The following is a 23,250-nucleotide window of genomic DNA, read 5'->3' as shown; positions in this document are numbered from 1 at the left end:
TGCTACTTTTCTTTCTTTTTTTTTTGGTTGGTCATGGGGCTTGAACTCTGGGCCTGAACACTGTCCCTTAGCTCTTCAGCTCAAGGCTAGTGCTCTACCACTTGAGCTACAGTGCCACTTCTGGTTTTCTTGTGGTTTTATTGGAGATAAGAGTTTCATAGACTTTCCTGCCTGGGCTGGCTTTGAACTGCAATCCTCAGACCTCAGCCTCCTGAGTAGCTAGGATTACAGGCATGAGCCGCTGGCACCTGGCTTCATACTACTTTTCTAAAACCAGTCACCTAACTTACCTAGCAAAACAAGTCCTTGGGTTTAATCTCTAGCATCTCAAAAATAAGTAAACAAACAAGCAAAAGAAACTAACTAGTTATTTGTTTGGGTTTATCTCTTAACTAGGATCCCCTGGGATCTAGGTCTGTTCAGGTCAGGCAGAGTTGGTATTCAATGGGAGATGAATGGGAATGAGTGAATGAATATAGAAAAGGCAGGACTAGAGTAGGAATTAGCAGTACCTAATATGCCTGCCATCCACCTCAAACCCTATGTTCTTAGCATAGGGCAGAAATGGCCTCATATAGGTGTGTGTGTGTGTGTGTGTGTGTGTGTGTGTTTACAGGAGCTCTTTAGGTATCATTACAATGTCATTTCTAGGCTGACTGCTCTGTCAAAGGTTTGTTCTCTTTCAAAAGAGAGCTGAGTGGCTTCTCTAGGCCCAGCAGTGAGGGTTGCTCATTTACTTGGCCACAAGCTACTGATAAGTGAGTGGAGCAGAGAAGGAGTCTGAGTAGGGGAAGGTGGCCAGCTCCAGTAAGTGCTTTCCCCTCCTAAATACTCTCAAAGACTAGGCTACCATGGCCCTACACAGTACCATTGCTTCCAAGTACTCTAGCAAAATATTCTAAGTTCATAAAAGTATTGGGGCCTGGGTGAATCTTTTCTTGGCCTCTCTAAAGAGAGGCCTATCTTTTTACTTGGTCTCAACATGAAACTTCCCTTCAAATCTAATTGTGTTCCAGTATTGGCTTAAAGTCATGTAATGTATTACATGCGTGTACCTATCCCAATGGATCCATTTTGTACAATTAATATGCACTAATAACAAAAGGGAAAAACATTTTCAGTGGTTCTCTGTTGAGTTCAGTTCAAAATGGCATTCAACAAGATAAGGAAACAAACCAGACACCCCAATACAGATGAATGGATCAAAAAATTGTGGTACCTATATACAATGGAATATTACACAACCATTAGAATGGATATAATAATGGCATTCGCAGGGAAATGGATGAAACTAGAACAAATTATGTCGGGTGAAATAAGCCAAGATCAGAGAGACAAACAGCACATACTCTCCCTGATTTGTGGAGGTTAAATTCAAAGAAAACAAGATATGACAAAGTAAACAGGACTCAAGAAACAAAGGACTTCTGCTTAATTTGTCACATCATTTTTAGATGACTCTAGGTTCTTGACTCCACCTATGGTATATACATATGCACATAAGAGGGAAGTTAGGAGGAGGGCACAGAATCAGAGGAAAATGGGTAAAAAAAAAAAACCCACCCAAACTGACAAAACAAACAAACAAAACACAAAATGGCATTCAGGCCTTTTGTCAATTGAACTCTCTCCACTCAGGTTCCGTCTCCCCTCCCTACACACTCTCCTCTTTGGTCACACCTCACAATGTCCTCATAGTATCCTGCAGTTTAGGTCTCCAGGCCTTCGCATATGCTGTTCTAGAAATCCACCCTACATTTTCACACTAGCATTTCTGGAAACTTTCCATACTCCCTCCCCAGGAAGCCTTCCTTGCCTCCTCTCTCACTTTGGAGCTGTTCTCCCTCACTTCCTGTCACATTGGAAGCCACCTGTATCACAGCACCACCTGTATCACAGCACCACCTGTATCACAGCATTGTCCATATTTTGCTGCTGAGCAGTCTGCTCACTAGATAGAACTCCTCAAGGGCAGAGAACATGTCTGCCTTATTTTTGCAATAGCAAGACTTTATAGAGTGAACTAAGGTTCAAGAGCTCAAGCCTCTTCCCCTCCTAAAACTAAAACAGTTTTAGCTGGGTGTCAGTGGCTCACACCTGTAATCCTAGCTACTCAAGAGGCTGAGATCTGAGGATTGGGGTTTAAAGTCAGTCCAGGCAAGAAAGTCTGAAGGATCCTTATCATCAATTAACCACCAAAATGCTGGAAGTGGAGCTATGGTTTAGGTTGTAGAGTACCAGCATTAAGCAAAAAAGCTCAAATTCAGACCCAGGCCCTGAATTCAATCCCCATTACCAGCACACACACACACACACACACACACACACACACACACACACACACACACACACACACACACACACACACACACACACACACACACACACAGCCTAAGTTGCTTGTCATATTGCAGACCTCATACTCTATCTTTCTTCTCCCATGCTGTTGGCAACAATCCTAGACTCCTGATCATCAGATCAGTGGCACCAGACCAGAGCCTGGAGGTTCCTTTTCACTTTTTCTAATTCCCTCATCAATATCTCTGCAATTTCCCTTGTTTACATTCTCAATGTCACTGTCCAAATTCAAATCCTCTTACCTGGCTGTCCTTTCAGACTTCCAACAGCCACTCAGGTGGATCCCCAAAAGAATAGCTCTGAGCTTCTCCCCCTTTTCTCAAAAACTTCAGCCTCTCCTCACCTAGTATCTGGCCTGGCAATCAAGGCCCTTTCTACTACACTTTCTTTTTTTTTTGGGTCCGGTTGTGGGGCCTGAACTCTGGGCCTGGGCGCTGTCCCTCAGCTCTTCAGCTCAAGGCTAGTGCTCTACCACTTGAGCTACAGTGCCACTTCCGGCTTTTTTCTTTTTGCTTATGTGGTGCTGAGGAATCGAACCCAGGGCCTTGAGCATGCAAGGCAAGTGCTCTACCACTGAGCCACCTTTCCAGCCCTCTACTACACTTTCTATCTGGCTGTTCTCTCTGTCTCTAAACACCCTCTCCTTCTGAACCCTATGTTACTACCCACATTGTTCCTCTATCCAAATGTCAAACCTTTCAGTGCCACCTCCCCATAGGAAACCTCTTCAATAGCCAACTAGGAATGATTGATTCCCACTAGTGTTTCTTCATTGGTACCTTTTATTTCTGAAAATCAGTGACCCTGACCCTAGGTCCCTCCTTCTCTCCTTTTTAGCAACTGTGGGCTCTGAGGGCAGTTTGTATTTAAGGCCCTGTATGGTTCCTCTATACGGTGAATGCTAAGTAAGTGAGGGAAGGATGGGACCTTTTCTGGCTTCCTTGTAGAAGGAAGTGTTCAACAACGAGATGAACCCCCATCTTGCTCCTGTGCTCAGCACTGAGCCCTTTCCCCCGCCCGGGATCACTCACCAATGCACACAGGCTCCTGGAAATCCCAGAAGGGCTGGGTGGCATTGAGACAGGTAAGATGCCTAGCACCTTTCAGCTGGTAGCCAGTAGCACAGTGGAAACGTGCACTGCCTCCTGGGTGGAGGCTGGTGACCGTCACATCTCCATAAGCTGGACGTCGAGGAAAGTGGCATCTCAGGAGATAGGCTGCAAAGACAAAACAAGTGATAGTGTGTGTGTGTGTGTGTGTGTGTGTGTGTAGGACGAGCTTATGGTGAGGGTGAAGGCCTGTGCCAGGAGATAGGCTGCAAAGAGAGAACAGGTGATATTTTGTTATTTTGTATGTGTGTGTGTGTGTGCGCGCGCGCGCGCTTGTGCGCGTGTATGTGTGTGTGTAGGATGAGCTTATGGCAAGGATGAAGGCCTGTGTCAGTCTGTCCCATCCTGACAAGGTGTCACTTGGGCCCATAAGAAGTATCAGGAATTTCAGAAAATACCCTTGTCCCTTTCCTATTAGATGATAATGATATTTCTAGCACTCTGGGATGGATAGCAGAATAACATAAAGCTGGAAGGTAGGAAGCTTGGGTTCTGGTCCAACCTTGGTGACATTTTAGGCAGATTATTAACTTTTCTATTTTTTTATTTTTTAATTTGTTAAGTGAAGTTCAAAACACTAGTCCAGGGTTGGGAAGGTGGCTTAGTGGTAGAATGCTTGCCCAGCATGCATGAAGCTCTGGGTTTGATTCCTCAGCACCACATAAACAGAAAAAAACCAGAAGTGGTGCTATAGCTCAAGTGGTAGAGTGCTAGCCTTGAGCAAAAGAAGCTCAGGGACAGTGCCAAGTCCCTGAGTTCAAGCGCCAAGACTGGCAAAACAAAAATAAAAACAAAAAAACAAAACCCCAAGCACAACAACACTAGCCCACTTATTGGGTTATTATGAAGCTAAACAGGATAATATTTTACTTAGCTTGGCTTCCCTGGCACCCAGCTGTTAATATATCTTCAAGAAGTGTTTAAGGGGGGTTGGGAGTGCAGTTCAGTGGCAGAGTATTTGTGTAATATTCCTGAGGCTCCGAGTTTAATCCCCAACAACACCCCCCACACACACACTCATTTTCGAAGTGACTTGTAGATGTGAAAGAACTTAAAATAGTGAAGAGGCCTAATATAAAATATTGATTTTTTTTCTGTAGGAGAGAAATATGAATCACAGCAGGAAAGTCTGACGTCAGTAAAGACTTTGTAGTATTGAGAAGTGTTAAAAAGATTCATGGCAATGGTGCTGAATTTTTTTAAGGACAAGGTGGGGGTGAGGGTAACAAGGCAGAGAGTGCCTTCAGGGAAGCTGGGGGTGGAACTAGTTGCCTGGGGTAACCTGGTAGTTTAGCATTATCATTCCATGTATAGCCACATGATGGCAGCAAATCCTATGAAACATCCTGGCAACCATAGGGACAAGCTAGGGTAGTAGCTAAAAATGGGGATTCTGGCTTGGATCTATAGAGAAAAAGAAATAAAAGGAAGAGGAACTGAGAGAAAGCTTGTTTTATGCCCGGGTATGCCTTTGTATGAATAGAAAAAAGGGCTGCCTCTGGACTGATGGGGGCTAGAAGCTTCAGTTGTCTCAGTTTTGGGACTTTTACCTGTCCTGACCTCAGTTACAATGCCTGTTTTCATATGTCTTGGGGAAGATAGTCAAGAACAGACTAGTTGTGATTAGCAGGTGGCAAAGACAATGCTTAGGAGCTAGGCTTTGGGTTGAAGCTGGCTAGGTTTGAGTATGGGCCCCCTATCACTGTTACCTCCATTGCTTGTGCCTCAGTTTCCTTGTTTAGCCACCCATTTTGAATGCTGGATCCAGCACTGTAGAGCTTGAGTGGGTAGATGTGAAGTGACTGTCACAAAACACACATCTAACACCTCAGCCTGCTGCTACCATTTGTAATTTTTTTTTTTTTGGGTCCGGTTGTGGGGCCTGAACTCTGGGCCTGGGCGCTGTCCCTCAGCTCTTCAGCTCAAGGCTAGTGCTCTACCACTTGAGCCACAGCGCCACTTTCGGCTTTTTTCTTTTTGCTTATGTGGTGCTGAGGAATCGAACCCAGGGCCGCAGGCTTGCAAAGCAAGCGCTCAACCACTGAGCCACCTTCCCAGCCCCCCATTTGTAATTTTTTACTTGCCAGGCTTGAATTCAAGGCCTCACACGCTAGTATGGCTTTTTCCATTTCTGACTGGCATTCGACGATGGAGCTACACCTTTAGTCCAGCTTTTTTGCTGGTTAATTAGAGACAGTTTTGCAGACTTTTCTGCCCTGGCTGGTTTTGCATAATGATCCTCAGATCTCAGCTTCCTGAATAGGATTATAGGCCTCAGCTCTATTTGTAATCTTTTTTTTTTTTGGTCAGTCGTGGGACTTGAATTCTGGGCCTGGGTATCCCTCAGCTCTTCAGCTCAAGGCTAGCACTCTACCACTTGAGCCACAGCACCACTTCCAGCATTTTCTGTTTATGTGGTGCTGAGGAACTGAACCTAGGGCCTCATGCATATGAGGCAAGCACTCTACCACTGAGCCACCTTCCCAGCCCCTCATACTTTTCTTACTTGATATTTACAATATGCTTGGGAGGAAGGAAGCAAAGTAGGGGTTATTAATCCATTTTCAGATAAGGAAAACTCAACTTTGAAAAGACTGAAGTTCAGAGAGCCTGTGTACCCTCATCACACTGTAAGGAAGTGGCTTTGTCTCTAGAGCCCACCTCCTTCCTGTCCCCCTCTTCTTTGTCAGGTAAAGTAGAAAGCTGGGTTCAGGAACCAGAAAAACCTTAAGAGTCAGAGACAAGTCGTTTACAGAGACAAGTCCTCACAGGTCATTGTACCCAGATAGGAGGTTAGAAGGTCTAACCCTTTGGAAGGTCCTGGTCATAAGCCACATGTCAAGTTCAGCTGTGCTTCTGTCTTTCCTTCAAGTTGAATCAAAGCTTGGGAACAGAGGGCCCCCATTTTCACAGATAAGGATGAGGTTAAGGCAGCAACACTGGGTGAAACTGCCAAACTTCATAATGGGTAAAGAGCCACTTCCTAAGATGAGCTTCCTCTTGTTGCCATGACAACTGTTCCCAGGAAGCCTGTACCACAATCTGTTGAGTTATTTTCTTACTGGCATTCATTTCTGGAGTCAGGTCCTGTGCCAGAAATGCTCAGGATGGAGGAGGGGTGCCTGTGTAGACTTTCTGCCTCCCCATCTTGATAGAGGCTGGGGGAGGGAAGTTAGAATTTGGTATGTCTTGAGGTTCTTGTGACCTCCAACATTAGCTTGGACAGCTCCAGCACAAGGCCCTTCACCCTTTCTCTTGGCATCCTCTTTCTCTAGCCCACGAGATGTGCGTGTGAGCACACGCTCCTCCTGTTCCCATCTCTGGGATCAGGGCTAATTACAGCCTATAATTAGGGGAATTACACTCATTAAGGAAAGAGCTGATCATTGACAAAAACTGGGCGGAGGAGGGAGGGCTTCTGGGAGTCAAAAAGGGAGCAGGACTAGGCTAACTCTCCTAAGTCTTTCCTGAGGGGGTCGGAGTCTGCTTCCCCTAGCTCAGCCTCCAACTCTCTGCCATGCAGCCACTTTTGTCTGGCCCCACAGAGTGGGGGGTCTGGAATTTTGTGCAGAGGAATTTGCAGCAAGAGAAAAGGTTAAGGTGGCGTGAAATTATGCTGGCTGCCCGGAGGATTGATGAGCCATTAGAAAAGCTGGCAGAATTGCCTAGTTGCTCACCCCTGCCTCAGCTAGCCCTTGTTTCTGCTGAGCTCTGGTACAAACTCAGTACAGCCCCACTACCAGGCTCCTCCTGGCCACCCCGGAGAATCCAGAACAGGACAAACACTTAATAGGTATGGTTCAGAGCCTGCCTACCCTGCTGTCCCCTCACCCCTGAGGGCTGCAGAAGTTGTCCATGTCAGTACAAGACAATGTCTTGATTGTTCACACCAATTATCTCCCTATTAGTGTTTGAACCAGTTAACCAGTTCAAACAACCAAGCTGACTTCATTCCTAGAGAGGGGAATGGGCAAGGGGGACATGGATGAGGGATTTTCAGATCCCTAAGTCTCTTTTCTTACCTTCCCCACCTAGCAAACCCTGTAATTCTGTTTTCCTTAACAGAGCATGTGCTAAGCACTTGAGATGCACATTTTGTTCAATCCTAATCATAACTTTGTGGGGTAATTATTTTAATCTCATCTTTTCTTTCATTCTTTTTTTTTTTTTTTTTTTGTCGGTTGTGGGGCTTGAACTCTGGGCCTGGGCGCTGTCCCTCAGCTCTTCAAGTCAAGAGCACTCTACTACTTGAGCCACAGCACCACTTCCGGCTTTTTCAGCTTATGTGGTGCTGAGGAATCAAACCCAGGGCCTCATGCATGCGAGGCAAGCACTCTACCATTGAGCCACCTTCCCAGCCCTTTTAGACTCATCTTATAGGAGGAAAAGGAAAGTCAGAAAGGTGAAAGGCCAACAGCTAATGAGAAGGAGATTCAAATACAAACATACCTATCTCTTGAGTGTGATTTGCCTACATTGCCTTCATTATCCAAGCCCCTCTATCTAGTGGTGTTTTGAGCTGACAGGGCGTGGGGCAGATGGGTGAAGAAGGCCATGGCTGAAGACTTCCATGTGACTGTTGTCAAACCCTTTTGACCCCCTCCTCCGTCCCCCAGTTTTAATAGCACAAAGACTCCCAGGAGGTCATCTAGCCTGGGCTGGTTCTTTTCTCAACTGCCCAGACCTTACCTTGGTAGTGGAAATGGAAGGTGCCAGGCCCAGCAGGTGGTGGGAGGCTCTGGAACCTCAGGGCTGCTTGGTGAGTGGGGCTGCGGATGACTTGGCCTCGCAGTAAGAAAGACTGGTTGGCCAGGGGCAATGGGTCAGGCCCCCCCAGGCCCTCCACTGTTATGGTCTCCCCCTCCTGAAGGCTGATATTCTGGACCTGCAGATAGATTGGAGCAAGCAGAGCATAGTAATCAAACTTCTCCCTCCCTCCCTCCCTCCCTCCTTCCTTCCCTCCCTCCCTCCCTCCCTCTCTTCTTCCTTCCTTTCTTCCTTCCTTCCTTTCTTCCATCTGTGCTGGTACTAGAGCTTAAACTCAGGGCTTGAGCACTGCTCTACTCCTTGAGCTACACCTCTACTCTGGCTTTTTTTGGTGGGTAATTGGAGATAAGGGTCTCACAAACTTTCCTGCTGAGGTTGGTCTCAGATCTTAGCCTCTTGAGTAGTTGGGATTATAGGCATTAGCCATAAGCACCTGGTGCAAACTTCTTCCTGCTGTCTGAGTCCTGCTTCCTTCAGGCTCTACTTGGCCACATGCTATGACTCTTTTTTTTTTGGTTGTGGAGCTTGAACTCTGGGCCTGGGAACTGTCCCTCAGCTCTTTAGCTCAAGGCTAGTGCTCTACCACTTGAGCCACAGCACCATTTCTGGTTTTCTAGTGGTTTATTGAAGATAAGAATCCCATGGACTTTCCTGCCTGGGCTGGCTTTGAACTGTGATCCTCAGCCTTCTAAGTAGCTAGGATTATAGGTGTGAGCCACTGGTGCCTGGACTGCTATGACCCTTGAGCACTGCATTAGGCACTCCAGTGCAGGAAGTACTCATCTTATCTAGTCAATAACTATGAGATGGGTCAGAGGTATTAAGGCCATTATTCAAGGTTGCATAGAGATTATGGGTAGAACTGGGATTTGTAAATATGTTGGCCTGTTTACAAAGCTTTTCAAGTGCACTAGCTGCTTTCTCTTTTCCCTCTTTGGGCTGAGTTTTCAAAGTAGGGATGGGTGGGTGGATTAGGTCAGATGGTGTCTGAGGGCCTGTCAGTAGTGTGTTGTCCTAAGCCTAAGATACTTGTGCCCAGCTTCCCCTGAACATCCCTGTTGGATGATCCTCACAATCCGCCTATGTCATACTGAGCCACCCCTGCCCCCAGCCAGCAGCTTCCCTGGCTCCCATCTTAAGGAATCAGCTTGCTAGCTACCCGAGTGCCCAGTCAGAAACTGGTATCTTGCCTCTTCTTTCATGCCCCATGTCCAACCACTCATTCAGACTGTCAGACAGACTTCAAATGTGTGCACTGGACTTCATCCCCATTTGGCTAGATATTATTGCTCACCTAGATCACTGCAGCTGCCTGGCCAGCCTCCCTGTCTGGAGGGCTTAACTCACTCCTCCCTCCACATCAATATTTTCTGAACTGCAGTCAGTTAATAGTCCCAGACCTGTCACTCATCATAGTGCTTCCCTGTTTAAATCCTCCAATGTTTCTTCATGAGTCTATGAAGCCCAGAGTACTAATCTAAATTCTTTGTTTGGTCCTCTAGGCCATGCCCAACTTGGCCCAGGCAGACCACTCGGTTTGATCTTGTATTATGTTCCCTGTATGCCAGTCAACATTCTGTTCTCTCTCTTCTTTGGGCCTCTTGCTCTGATCACAGGCCACAACCCTGATCTTTAGGCTTTCAGACTGTAGAGCGAGCATACTTCTGGGTACCAAAACTTCATACAGTCACACAAGGGCTGCCCAGAGGGGAAGTGGCTGTTGTGGCATGGTAGTAGGAAGCTGCTTTATTAAAACAAACAAACAAACCCTGAACCTCAAATAAAATTTAAGTACTTGTCCAGGATCACAGTCAGAGTGAGATCTCAGATCTCCTTCTAAGAGTGCTCCTTCTACTTTGCTATTCAAATTTTTCTGTGTTTGAGACAGGATCTTACTATGTATCTCACACCAGCTTTGAATTTATGGCTTGCTTGCCATGGCCTCCTGAGAGCTGAGATTACAGAAATGTGGCACTATGCCTGGTGGATCTTTTCTACTCAAAATGTGGTCACTGAGCCAGCAACAGAAGCAACATTACCTGGGAGGTTGTAAAGAAGGAAGAACCTCAGATACACTAACTCACACTCTGAATATTGAAGAGAAGGGAGAGATAGGGCACTAGGATTTTTGACTTAGAGCCTCATGATTGCTAAACAGACACTCTACTACTTGAGCTACCCCAGCCTTTTTTGTGTTAGTATATTTAAAAGAGTAGGGTCTCTCATTTTTGCCTTGGCTGGTGATCCTCCTATTTGTATTTTTGTTGTAACTGTTTTTTTGTTTTTTTTTTGTCAGTCATAGGCCTTGTATGGTCATGGGCCTGAATGCTGTCCCTGCACTCTTCAGCTCAAGGCAAACACACTACCACTTGAGCCACAGCGCCACTTCTGGTTTTCTGGTGATTAATTGGAGATAAGAGTCTCACAGACTTTTCTGCCTGGGCTGGCTTTGAAATTCGATTCCCAGATCTCAGCTTCCTGAGTAGCTAGGATTATAGGCCTGAACCACGGCTGCACAGCTTCTGTTGTAATTGTTGAACTGTCCTCAAACCTCAATCCTCCTAATCCTTGCCTCCCAAGTAACTAGGATCACAGGCATGAGCCATTGCCCTTCACACTTGACCTCATATTCTGCCTTTTAATAAGATTTCCAAGCAAACGGGAAGCACTGATATCCACAGTCTAAAATTCCTAACATGTTGTTCTGTGGAGGGCCATCAAAGGTTAACCACCTGGGCTGGTGCTAAGTAGCATCCAGTGAGTCACCAAACCCTTCCCAATCTTATCTCCCAAATGATCCTGCTGGTTCCTCCTCCCTTTATTGCTGTCTTGACTCTTACCATCTGCCCATTGCTTTTCACTGAGAAGCCAGTTCTGATATAGATGTGAGGAGAGAGTGGGCTGTGGGGATTGTCTCTCCTCACCAGATCCCTGTGAGCTGAGAAACACAGGATGCTGAGCCCACCAGGGCCCAGGGGATAGGTAGTGCAAGGCTCAGCATTTCTCTGAAGGTGGCTACTGGGAATAGATGAGCCCCGGGGATTAGAGAGAGGGCAGAAAGAGGTCCCTATCCTTGCCTGGTAGGAAAACAGCTGGTGGGGCTGGGGGAAGAAAGCTTTAGAGAAGGATCAAGGCAGGATGCTACAGTAGAAGTGCCTTATTTTTGCCAGGAGCTCCCCACCCAGGCACATTTGGGTGGAGGCTGCCTGACCATCTGCTGGGGACATCCCTCAGGGAATCCCTGCAGCAGGCGGAGGCTGGATGAGGTCCCTTAAACTTGGAGATTCTGTGATTCTAGAGTTGGGCAAACAAGACTCACACACGTGGAATCTGTAATTATCGAGAGATGCCAGGCAGCATACAATTCTGCCTTAAGTGGCACTGGATGCGTGCTGTGTGCGGCAGGAATCCTCGAGGGGGGAGCCAAGGGCTTGGAGGCTCAGGGAATGCACATGGAGCAGGTGGGTCTATCTCAGAGCTCCTTGAAGACAGAAGCTAGGAGGAGGAGGAGGAGGAGGAGGAGGAAGGAAGGACATTCACTGCAGGAAGATTATCACTAGAGCAAAGGCAGAGATGTAGAAATCAATTTAGTATTTTCTTCCATGTTCCTCATATACTTCTAGCTTGACCTCTGGCTTGTTGCTTTGCTGGGATCAGAGGATGGAGGATGAAGGCAGCAGCAGCAGCTGCAGCTGGAGCAGCAACTACCCATTTACAGAGCACCTGCAATATGGCAAGATTTCTATGAGTTGGGTGGTAAATCCCCTCAAATAAACAGAGACTCAGAAATTGAAAATGGACACACCTATTAAGAAACTGAATCTTGCCTCTGATCCCAACTATTCCAGAAGCAAAAGTGGGAGAGCTCTGAGGCTGCAAAAAGCACTGAGGCCCTATCTGAAAAATAAACTAAAAACAAAAGGACTCAGGGTGTGGCTCAAATGGTAGCGCATAGCCATCAGGAGGCCCTGAGTTCAATCCTTAGTACTGCCAACAAGGAAAAGAAATAAGCAGTTTTCCCTTGCTGGAGGCAAAGGCAGCTTCCTCCCCTTCTAGCCTCCTGAGGTATCAGCTGCAGAAATAGACTTTTAGACATCTTTATTTTAGACATCTTTATTCTCAGACTCCAGGCCTCAGGTTTACCAAGGAGATAGATTTTGGCCTGGCCTTTTCAAGACGTTGGGATTTGAGTTCCCACAAGCTAACCTCTCTCCTGGCAACTGGGAGTTGAGACCTCTTGTTTCCTCTGGTCTGGGAGAGGTATGGATTCTGCAAGGTAGCCTGGCTCTCAGCCTAGCCTCAGGGGTGAGAGTTGGGATATAGCTCCTATCCAGAAAGCTCCCTGTCTTCAGTTAGAGGCTATCTGAACAGGCTGGTCCCCTGGATTTCAAGCACCCACTTGCAGGCCTGCTGCAGTGGCTGGAATGTAATTTGTCACTTGTTTGAGGACCAGGCTGACAGGGGCCAGACAGGCCTGGGTGTTGGACAAGGGGGGAGATGAAGTCTTGATGCAATTTGCAGGCGTCTGAAGAGCCTGGGAGGCAGATTGAAATGTCAGCACTACTCATGAGGGTTGTCTTCCCATACCCTATCCAGTGACAAGAGGGTGAGGGGCATGGAGGGAGAGGAAGAAGCAGAGGGAGCTGAGGAAAATTCCCATAGGACCCTGGGCTGTCCAGCACTTCCATGCTGCTAGCAGACCAGAAGACAGGTGAAGGAGAAAGCACAGCTATTTTGCCTTCTGCTAACACTGAGGTCATCAGCTTTGTCTGATGGAAGCTGCCAGTCCAGCCATCAGCGCATGTCCCAGTGGTGTCGCCCACAGGCAGGCAAAAATGGTGTCTTTGCACAAGTTCACACTAGTACAACCCAGCAAGGCAGAGGAGTACAAGGGTGCCTCTGTACGAAACCTAACCACAGCATCTGAGTGCCACCCCCACATTCTATCCACAGCTATTTAAGACTCTTAGCCACTACCCTCATATGTATTCTGGCAGAATTCTAGGCTCCTGACTACCAGGAAGAAGGGTCAAGGACCTGAGGTACCACTGCATACCAGAGCTCAGAAAAGTCTTCCTGAAGCCAGAGGAGGAGCATAATCGGAGGGACTAGCTGGGAAAGGGTTATGTATATATCTGGTTGAACTTTTGGCAGGGAAGGAAACTGAGGCCCAGAGAAAGCCAGGGGCTTATTCTAGTCACTGAGAGTTGGGCTGCAGAGCCAAGACTTGAACCCCAGTCTGACATGACAGCCTCTAAACCTTACTGAACTGGCACTCATCTGTAATAACTGGGGGGTAGGTCTGTTTTATGGATGAGAACAGGCTTCTAAATCCATGGAGCCAGACCTTCTCACACCCATGAGATGGGTCTTTCTGGAGCCAGGAAAGAGGAAGTTGCCCAGAAATTCTACCCTCTGACTCACTTCCCCACTCCTGGTGCTAATATTAGGTCTGGTCCTGACCTGGCTTAGCAGGGCATGGTGTTCCTGCCATCAAGCTGACAGCTGGGCTGGCCTGCGAGAGATGTGTGCCAATGGGCCACCTGGGCATGAGGCAAGGACTGCAGGCAGCTGTGCCCAGGCTCCAGATGGTACAAAGAACAGCCAAGCCAAGATGGAGGCCAGCAGTGGGAAGGGTTTTGCAATGCCAAATACAGTGAGAGAGGCAGTCTCCAGGCCAGAGCTCCAGAAAGGTCTGGAACTCTCAGGAGAAGACTGATGGGGATAATACTCATGTGGGCCATAGGGCTGAAGGAAAGGGTTTAGTCCAATGCCCAAATCCCAGCTTAAGCAGGCCAACTTTCTTGGATCACAGTTCTGATTTCTCATCATACAGGCCTCAGAGTAGGTATCCTCATGTTCAGGAAGCATTCCCTGACTCCTGGCTGGAATTTCCACAGACCTTGAGTTTCCTATCCCCATCCCTACAAGTATTGAGTATTTTGTGGTCATTGCTTATGATTTCTGTCTCCCACAACCAGGAAGGTTTGGATCTCCAGTGGTCAGCACGTAGTAAGTGCTCAACTTATGTTTATGAAATAAAATCACTCTTTCATTAGTTGTTGGTGACTCATGCCTACAATCCTAGCTACTCAGGAGGCTGAGATCTGAGGATCATGGTTCAAAGACAGCCCAGGCAGGAAAGGCCATGAGACTCTTACCTCTAATTAACCACCTGAAAATGGAAAAGGAGCTGTGACTCAAAGTGGTAGAGCACTAGCCTTGAGTTAAAAAAAGCTCAGGGATAGCACCCAGGCCCCGCGTTCAAGCCCCATGACAATACAAACCAACCACATAACAAAACAAGAAAACAAACAAAAAAAAGATAATGACTGATGATCTTAGACAATTTCCTTTTCTTGCCTAGGACTTAGTCTCCCATCTATCTATAAGTATTGGTTTGCAGTATCCTAAGTGGTTTGTATGGTATAGCTAGCAGGCCTGAGTGGGGTAGAGGTTGCCAGAACTAGCCCTGAGAAGAACCTTACCCCTGCTTCAATTCTGGCTGATTAGCCTCTTGTTGCTCCCCTGAAGCAGATGCTGACCCAGATCTGCCCACCCTGTGCCCCTATGTCCTCTATTCTAATTCAGTGCATTGAGGATAACAGAGTCCTTAAGGACTCTGCCTCCATGGTGCTGAGGTGGAGGGTGGGCCAGCATTTGCTATGTTTCCTGATGGCATTTCAGGGCTATGGCAGGTCTTCATCTCAAGGTTGCCTGGTAACAGCTTTTGCATTCTGATGGAAAAAAAATGTAGCAGCACCAGACAACAGACCCAGGGCTGGGTGAGGGGGTGGGCATCCAGGGTGTATACTTGGGCCTGGACCAGGGTCAGGGCCAGGACAGGGGTAGGCAGAGCTAACAATGTATCTTGCTCTATTATCTGTACTCTCCCTATTGAGCTTCTAGGCTAGACCCAGCCTGGCCCAGTAGGTTCAATGGGGTGGTAGGCTTGATGGGGGCAGGTGGACTAAGCCTAAGCCTGCAGAGGGGCATCTTCTCCCTCCCACCCTCTTCCCCACACCTGCAACTGGCACCTTCCACCCTGTGAGCCACAGCCGGTGCCACCTCTCATTAGGTGATGATTTTACATTAATTACTTTAATTAAGCAGCGCTGAGTGCTAATGGCTTGAGGAGGGGGGAGGGTGGATGTTCCTAATTGCCCTTCCAGTCAGCCCAGAGTGAGGGGGCCCAGGGCTTGGCAGAGCAGGAGCAGTCACAGAAAAAGGGGGAAGCCAGGCTCGAGTAGGAGAGACACCCCCTTTCTTCCCCGGCCCCCCTCCACCCCACCTGGGTCTGGCTCAGAAACCTGGACCTGACTGCCCTAGAAGGGTACAGCTGGCTGCAGGCCCAGATTTAGATCCAGGGCTTGCAGGAGTTGATATGGGTGGAAAGCAGGCTGAGAAGCAGGTAGTGTTGTCATGATCTCCAGACTTCTGCTCTGCCCCTTCTTATGGCCCCTCCATCCCCTGCCTGATACCCATAGCTAAGTGGAATGTCATCCTCTCCACCTGGGTCAATCTCTAAGACCCAAGTCAATGTCACTGCCTTCCTCCTTACCTATCCTGGGCCCAGTACTGCAAGGCACCCCTCAAGGAGTTCACTGCCTAGTCAGGAGATAAACAGCTGTAAACAGCCAGTAGAACGGCTAAGATGACAGGTGATGCCTGTCAATTCAGAGGCCTCTTAGGAAAATGTGTGTGGGGGGGGGAGAGCAATTTAATCTGAAAAAAGTATCTGCAATGTAGGTAGGTAGATAGAGTGATAAGAGAGGAGGCCCCTGAATTCCTAGGGAGAGATGGTAGGGTCTAGACTGTTGGTGTCATGGGGATGAAGGGAAGCGAAGCAGGTGTGTATGAAGAGTTTGGAGGCGCATCATGGTGATAGAATTTGGGGATGAGCTGTGTGGGACTTTAAGAGGGACAGAGAAGGGCCATGGTATTTCCATGTTACATGCTATCTACCACTGCGGTGTAGTGACCCTGCTCCAGGTTTCTAACCTGAACAGAGTAATGAGCAGGTTTTGAGTAACAAAAAGGAAGAGTTAGGTTTGTGGGGGATAGAAAAACTTGTGGGACATCTATGGGGACTTTTGGGCACAAGTCTGGGACTCTAGAGTCCCAAGGGACAGATAAAATGGCCCAAGAGGCCATTTTAGGCATGACCTGGTGGGAGAACTTCTCCAACAGTGTGGTCAGCAAGCATTTGCTAAGAGATTGAATGAGCGAATAAAAATGTGAATGGGGCTTCATGGCTCTCAGGCCCAACCAGGCTGCCCTGTGTTTTCTGTACTCAGCTTTATAGATTCAGAGTTCACGCTCACCCAGTCTCCAGCTTATTCAAGACTAGACCCTTTCTTCAGGCACCCCTGAGTTCCCTGATCAAAGTCCTAGGTAAAAAAGTGGACATACTTGTTTTCCTGCTGCCCTCTCAGGAACTGCTAGGAATGGGCAATAGCCTTCTCCATGCCCTGATAAGGACAGAATCTAGACATGCTATCCTCCTATCTCCTACTCCTGGCCCTTAGTGCCCTAGTACTCCCAGGTATCTCTACATCCCTTTATAATAAGTGCCTTTCTGGGGAGAGCACAAACTAATTCAGATGCCTTTTTCCCCTTGATGTATCCAGGTCACTCACCTTGATCTCCACACCGTAGCCAGGGTAGACAGAGATGTAGTAGAAACAGTCCAGGCCGACATCAGAGGGTGAGTTGGGCAGTGTGGGGGAGTCCAGAGAGCCTTCTGGGCCTGAGAAATTCCAGCTACAGGGGCCTGGGAGGCAGGAGGAGACATAAGACTAAAGCCCAGCTCTGGTGCGCACAGTGTGTGTGGTGGGCCTCTAGGGTTGCCTACTCCCCTGTTGAAAAAGGGGGACCACCTTATCCTGAGCACCACTCTTGTCTCATTTCTCAAAATAGCTCAGTGAGGCAGACTTTCTTAGCACTCTTTTTACTGTTTTAAGTTTCCAAGGGACATGTTATAGTTGGAAGTATCAGGATTTGAACCTGGGACTGTTTCCAATTTCTATGCCTCCTTTAGCCTGGCCTTTGGTGAAAAAAAGCCGAGTAGGTTGACAGTGTCAGAGACAGAGGCATTTAGGGACCCCATAACTCCCCTCAGCCCCACCTCCAGATCTGCCAGCCAGCAAGTAGCTGACCTGGTGGCTGGACTGTGGTGATGGTGGTGGTAATGATGGTGGTGGTGGTGGTAGTGGTCTCCTCGTCGTCCCCTGAGGCTGTGGAGGTGGCGATGGTTCCCTCAATCCCAAGCCCTGTGGTCTGAGACATGACCTCTGGAGCCCATGGCCTGCCCATGTCTCCAGGACCCTCCTGGGTTGGAGTCCATGTTCTGCTGGGAGGTGTAGTATTAGGCCTCTCCCCTAAGCGCAGAGTGGGCAATGCCATACTGGGCCCTGGAGGTAAGGGAGCAGTGATATGCAGCCCAGAAGGCTCTGACTCTATGCTCCAAGGTCCCTCCCTGGACTGTGGCTGTGTGGGTGCTGCAGCCATCGCTGGAGTGGGGCTAGTAAACACAGGGCGGTTGTCCTGGTTGGCCAGGCGGGGAAGGGGGCTTGGAGTGAAGGGTGTAGGTGGGTCAGGTTGAAAGGGAAGTGCTGGCCTTAGCTCCTCCATGGCCCTCTCTGACCCCTCTTGAAGGAATTCCTCCAGCAGTGGGTGGTGGTTGAGCAGCTTCAAAGTGGGTGCCGTTGTGATGAAGTGGACACCTCGATCTGGCTGCTCAGGTGTAGGGGCCGCTGTCAGCTCCCCATCTGTCTCCTTCATGCCTGTGACTTGCCCTTCCCCCATGGTTGGGGCCTCTGGAGAGAGACCTGAAATAATAATGGATGATCAGAGTCTTTCATGCTACGCCACAGTGAGCACCATCCCACCCAGCCCAGGCAATAGGAGATCCATCTCCCTTTTGACAGAGAGCCTTGGGATGTATGCTCATTGTTGAGAGTCATGGAGCTATAAAATTTTAGAGCTGGAAGTGAGATGATATCACATACTTCAAGGATGGCACATGAGCTATCCTTTCTCCTCCAGCACCCAAGACAGACATTACAAATCGATCATTGCACTTTTTCCTGCTGTACCCAGATTTGACCTTAGAATCCTTTACAACATGGTGTGCCAGGCAGCCAAGATAGGACTAATAAATATTTGCCTTAGCTCAAGGCTTTATTTTACTAATGAGAAGATAGGTCAGAAAAAAAGAAATAGTTTGTTTAAAGACACAAGACCAGTCAAAGAGAAGACCAAGATGTTAGCAAGAGTGCTTTCCCCCACCACAGTGACTTTTCTGCCTGAAATTATAGTGCAGAAAATTATTAGGTCTGGTCATTAGCAAATACTTCACATATTTGAGATTTTATTTTAAATTCCTTCAAATATGAGTGGCTTTTTGTTAGGGTCCTATGAAGTTTCATTTCTCTCACATCTCAGAAAATCATTTCTCTTTTCCTCTTTCCTGATTTTATGCTTCTAGATCAGTAATATGAGGAGAATTGCAAGAGCCAAGCTCTGGAGCAAATGTAGCCTCAAATTCCACACTGATTAGACCGGGGCTGTGTGGTCTCAAGCAAATAGACTAAATTCTCTAAATCCCAGTTTTCTCATCTGTAAGACCGAGTGTCTTTTTTAGGTTTGAATGAAATACTACTACTTTCCTTTTCTTTTTGATATGTACCCCAGAGTCTCTCTTATCTTTTACTTATTTTTCTTTTTAAAAACTTTTTTTTTGGTCCGGTCGTGGGGCCTGAACTCTGGGCCTGGGCGCTGTCCCTCAGCTCTTCAGCTCAAGGCTAGTGCTCTACCACTTGAGCCACAGCACCACTTCCGGCTTTTTTCTTTTTGCTTTATGTGGTGCTGAGGAATCGAACCCAGGGCCTCAGGCATGCAAGGCAAGCGCTCTACCACTGAGCCACCTTCCCAGCCCCCTATTTATTTATTTTTTATTACTAGCATTTGAACTTAGGACTTTGTACTTGCTAGGCAGGTGCTCAATTACTGGGCCATGCATGTCTCTGGTTCTTTTGTGTATTTTTTTTTTTTTTTTTGCGGGGCGAGATACTGGTCCTAAGGCTTGAACTCAGGGTCTGGGTACTGCTCCTGAGCTTTCATACTCAAGGCTAGTCCTCTACAACTTGAGCCACACCTCTATTGCAGGGTGTGTGTGTGTTTGTGTGTGTGTGTGTGTGTGTGTGTGTGTGTGTGTGTGTGTGTGTGTGTGTGTGTGGTTAATTGTAGATAAAAATCTCAAGGACTGTCCTTTGCACCACAATCTTCAGATTTTAGCCTCCCGAGTAGCTAGGATTAAGGAGTGAGCCACTGGCACCTGGTTTGCTGATCAATTTTGATTATTTTTTTGCTGAGAGACCACACAGGACTTCTGAATCTCTCTCAATATAGTTATTCAGGCAGCCCATACAAATTTAAATAGATAGGTGAGAGAAGATGACACTTAATTTGCTATCTCTGGTCATAAGTATGCATGGCTCTACTATTGATTATGTTGACTCAACTACATAACTGGAAAGGTGATGTATATTCTGCTTGTGGCCCATTAGGTTCCCTAGATCCTTCCTTAACTGCCTAAGGTCAATGGATATAAGCTTCAGATTCAGTTCATACAGAATTTTTTCATCTCAGAGAAGGCTGGCCAGTGATTCTTGATCCTTACAGTTCTCAAAATGGCTGAATGAGGATTTGAAAGGAAGTACAACCAGGTGACGTGGCAGAGATTGCAAGGAGAAGGTCGGCTCAGCATTATGTCTGGTGATGGGCCTGTCATTCCACAGGCTTACACCCACCCCATGGATTGGCAGGAGTGAAGAAGTGGCAGATGGCCTACATTCTGTTCAGGAGACCATAGAATCTCTGATGTGTCAGACAAATGGGAGGAGAGAGGAAACTGGGGTGGTGGAGGCGGGTTTAAGTTGGAAGGTTCTCCAGTCCTCTGGGTCAGAGAAGACTAGACAACCCAAAGCCTTAAGAAACTGAGACCAACTGCTATGTCTCGAAATGCCCACTAAAATAGCCCATCTGTGCCTTGGCATTCATGCTAGGCACCAATATCACAGTGTCCAAACTAGATGCCCAGCCAGACTCACCCCCACCCCCACCGAGCAGATGGTCTGACAATGCCGGAAGCCTTTGATCTAAATCAGTAATGGAGGGTTCAGGCAGTGCCTGTGATATGCCCGGACAGGGCTACTCTCTTTGCCCACCTCCCAGATGTCACTCAGTCTTTGCCAGGGGAGCAGACTATTCTTAGCATGATATGAGAGGAATTCCTGGATCTGTTCATTGCTATGGGTCTCTTTCCAGGACTACTCCCCAAAAGACGTGCCTCCCTGTCTCCCAGAGTGGGCACTTGTGGGACTCTTTGTTGGGAGAGGAAGTGTACAGAGAACCTCTGACTAGGGAAGTGACCATAGCGGGCACAGCTTTCCTGCTGGCAGCCAGGTAGGTGCTGGGCAATGGAGTGGAACTAATGGGTACCTCCCGTCACTGTCGATTGCACTGATTGTGTTATCTAGGGGCACTGAGCACTTGGTTAAATGGAATGGAGATAGCATATCAAACCAGCAAATTGATTCCAAAATCAGCTACTACTTGGTCCCCAGTGGGCACCACCCACTGTCAGAAAGGGCAAGATAATCTCTGGGAGATAAACCGCTTCCCAGGCAGGCATCTCTAGATACCCGTTGACTGTCAGAGGTCTGAGGCCCTGAGATATGCCTTCTAAATCCCTAGGGTTGTGACTGAGAGGTCAGGGAGTTCTCGCAGCCTCATTGACAGAGTTCAAGGGTAGAGCGTGATTAAGGGACCAGCAAAAGGAGGTACCCAGCTGGGCATTGGTGGCTCATGCATGAGTAGCCTCCAGCTACTCCGGAGGCTGAGAGGATTGCCATTAGAAGCCAGCCCAGGCAAGAACAAAGCCAGCCCTGGCAGGAAAGTTCATGAGGCTCTAATCTTCAATTAGCCACCAAAAAGCCAAAATGGAGCTGTAGCTTAAGTGGTAGAGTACTAACCTTGAGCAAAAATAAATAAATAAATAAATAAATCTCAGAAACGTCACTGAGGCCCTGAGTTCTGAGTCCCAGGATTGGCACACACACACACACACACACACACACACACACACACACACACAAGCCAGTGAGAATGGCTCATGCCTGTAATCCTAGCTACTCAGGAGGCTGAGATTTGAGGATCGCAGTTTGAAGTCAGCCAGGGCAGAAAAGTCCCCATGAGACTCTTATCTCCAACTAACCACTCAAAAACCAGAAGTAGCAGTGTAGCTCAAGTGGTAGAGCACTAGCCTTGAGCAAGAAGAGGCTCAGGAACACCACTCAGGCTCTGAGTTCAAGCCCCACAACTGACAAAAAAAAATTCCAGGGACCTGAATGCTCAGTTTTATGGTAAGCTTGAATCAGGTCTTTCCCAGAGCTTATATTATTTAATCAACTCTGTGAGATGGGAGTCCTCTTCTTTCTTTACAAAAAACCTGGAGCAACAGGGCAAGGACTTGATCATTCTCACAGTACTGGAGCCAAGAGTTAACCAGTGTCTGTCTAGCTGCAAGGCTCCTAGTCTTTCCAGACAAGCCTCACTAGCAGGAAAAAAGAAAATGAGCTAACAGCAGCGAAGGCCCACAAAGAGGAATGGATTAGACCAAGCTCTAGTGCAGCTTAGAAGTGGAGCTGGGGCCAGATCTGGTATCTGCAATTCTATTAAGCCTGAGCTAAGCCCAAGCCCTTTAGAAGCCATCCGCCTGGAACTCAGGGAGCCTTCACTCATGTCCAAAGAGCCTCTGAACCAGAGACCCAAAGTGGATCTCCAACACTGTTCAACAGTGCCAGGGTCACACAGATCTGGTACAAACGTCAGCTCTGCTACCTAAGTCACTCCAGAGAAGTGCTTTTGTCTCCTCTAAACGTTCTAAATAGCAGTGTCCTGGAGGCTGAGAAAGAGGTCCCCTCAGGGAATGCCTGGGAAGGTTTCTCTTCTCTGTGGGACCATGTTCCCTATCTGGTGACAGTATGACCTGTCAGACATAAACAAGTATAATCCCAACCATCCATGTAGATAGAGGGCAGGCACCCATCTGAAGCCGCTGTATGTCCATACAGGACAGAACTGGTGACCACAACACTACAGGCTCCTATGACTTCACCAGTCCAGTCCACCTGGTGCCTGGACACAAGGAGGTACTGCCCCCTCCCCATTCCCTCTCACAGTTCTTCCCTGTCAGACCGGGCTGGGGGCTGCAGCCTCTGAGCGGGTGGAGCCTGAGAAACACTCCCTCAATTCCTATCCCTCCAGCCTAGTTCGCAGCCAGCTTCTTCCACTGAGTGTGCCCAGAGCTTTATGCAGCCCCCAACTCAGCCCCACCAGTGCCTGGGCCCTGCCCCCCACATTAGCTCTTAAGCTATGCAAATAGACATCAGAGGGAGCCCTGTTTAAAGTATTTAGACGAAATGAAAAAAGGCTTTCATCGGCACTAATGAGCCATTCAAGATGCCTCCCCAGTGGATTCGCTCCCGCTCCGCCTCCTGGCCCGCGCACCGCCCCCAGGTGGCCCTTCTGGGGATTGGAAGCCTCCCCCTCCCCCCCCCCCAGCCCCAGTCTGGGCCTCCCAGGGAGGGCTGTCTTGTTTTGCCCTTTCTCCCCAGGGGCCCAGTGGTGACCATACTGTTGAGGGCCCAGTGCCATCCCCGACCCCCTACACACAGGTCTGGATCTGATTGGGAGGCAGGTAGCCTCTGTTTAGGGGAGGTTGGAAGGATTAGGGCCTCTTTTTCTATATCCAGTTAGGTAGATTTTTATGCTTTGTCTTATAGATGGTCTATTGGGACTCCAGGAGGGATGCTGAGGATCCGGTCTCGAATTGCAGGGCTGGTGAACAGCGGAGCTGCAGTCATTTATGCAGTGCCCAGTGCTGTGGGTTCAGCTGTCCTAGGCAATGGTGCCACTAGGTGACCCCCTAGTGCTAACTGCTTCTGCAGGG

General features: G+C 48.0%; 1 protein-coding gene across 2 annotated transcripts in view; it reads right to left on the bottom strand.

Moving 5' to 3' along the window:
* Positions 1 to 23,250, bottom strand: part of Sez6 (seizure related 6 homolog) — a 48,498-nt gene that overhangs the window by 6,569 nt on the left and 18,679 nt on the right. For both annotated transcript variants that reach the window (XM_042692634.1, XM_042692641.1), the window contains exons 2-5: positions 17,393 to 18,064; positions 16,874 to 17,007; positions 8,157 to 8,352; positions 3,390 to 3,575 (exon numbers count right to left, since the gene is read on the bottom strand). In XM_042692634.1, the coding sequence (XP_042548568.1) occupies positions 3,390 to 3,575; positions 8,157 to 8,352; positions 16,874 to 17,007; positions 17,393 to 18,064 (1,188 nt within the window). The remainder of the gene's footprint in view (positions 1 to 3,389; positions 3,576 to 8,156; positions 8,353 to 16,873; positions 17,008 to 17,392; positions 18,065 to 23,250) is intronic.

Source organism: Dipodomys spectabilis, unplaced genomic scaffold, assembly GCF_019054845.1.
Source record: "Dipodomys spectabilis isolate Male_0828 unplaced genomic scaffold, ASM1905484v1 ptg000004l, whole genome shotgun sequence".
Lineage (NCBI taxonomy): Eukaryota > Metazoa > Chordata > Mammalia > Rodentia > Heteromyidae > Dipodomys > Dipodomys spectabilis.
This window is presented reverse-complemented; position numbering and strand designations above follow the sequence as displayed.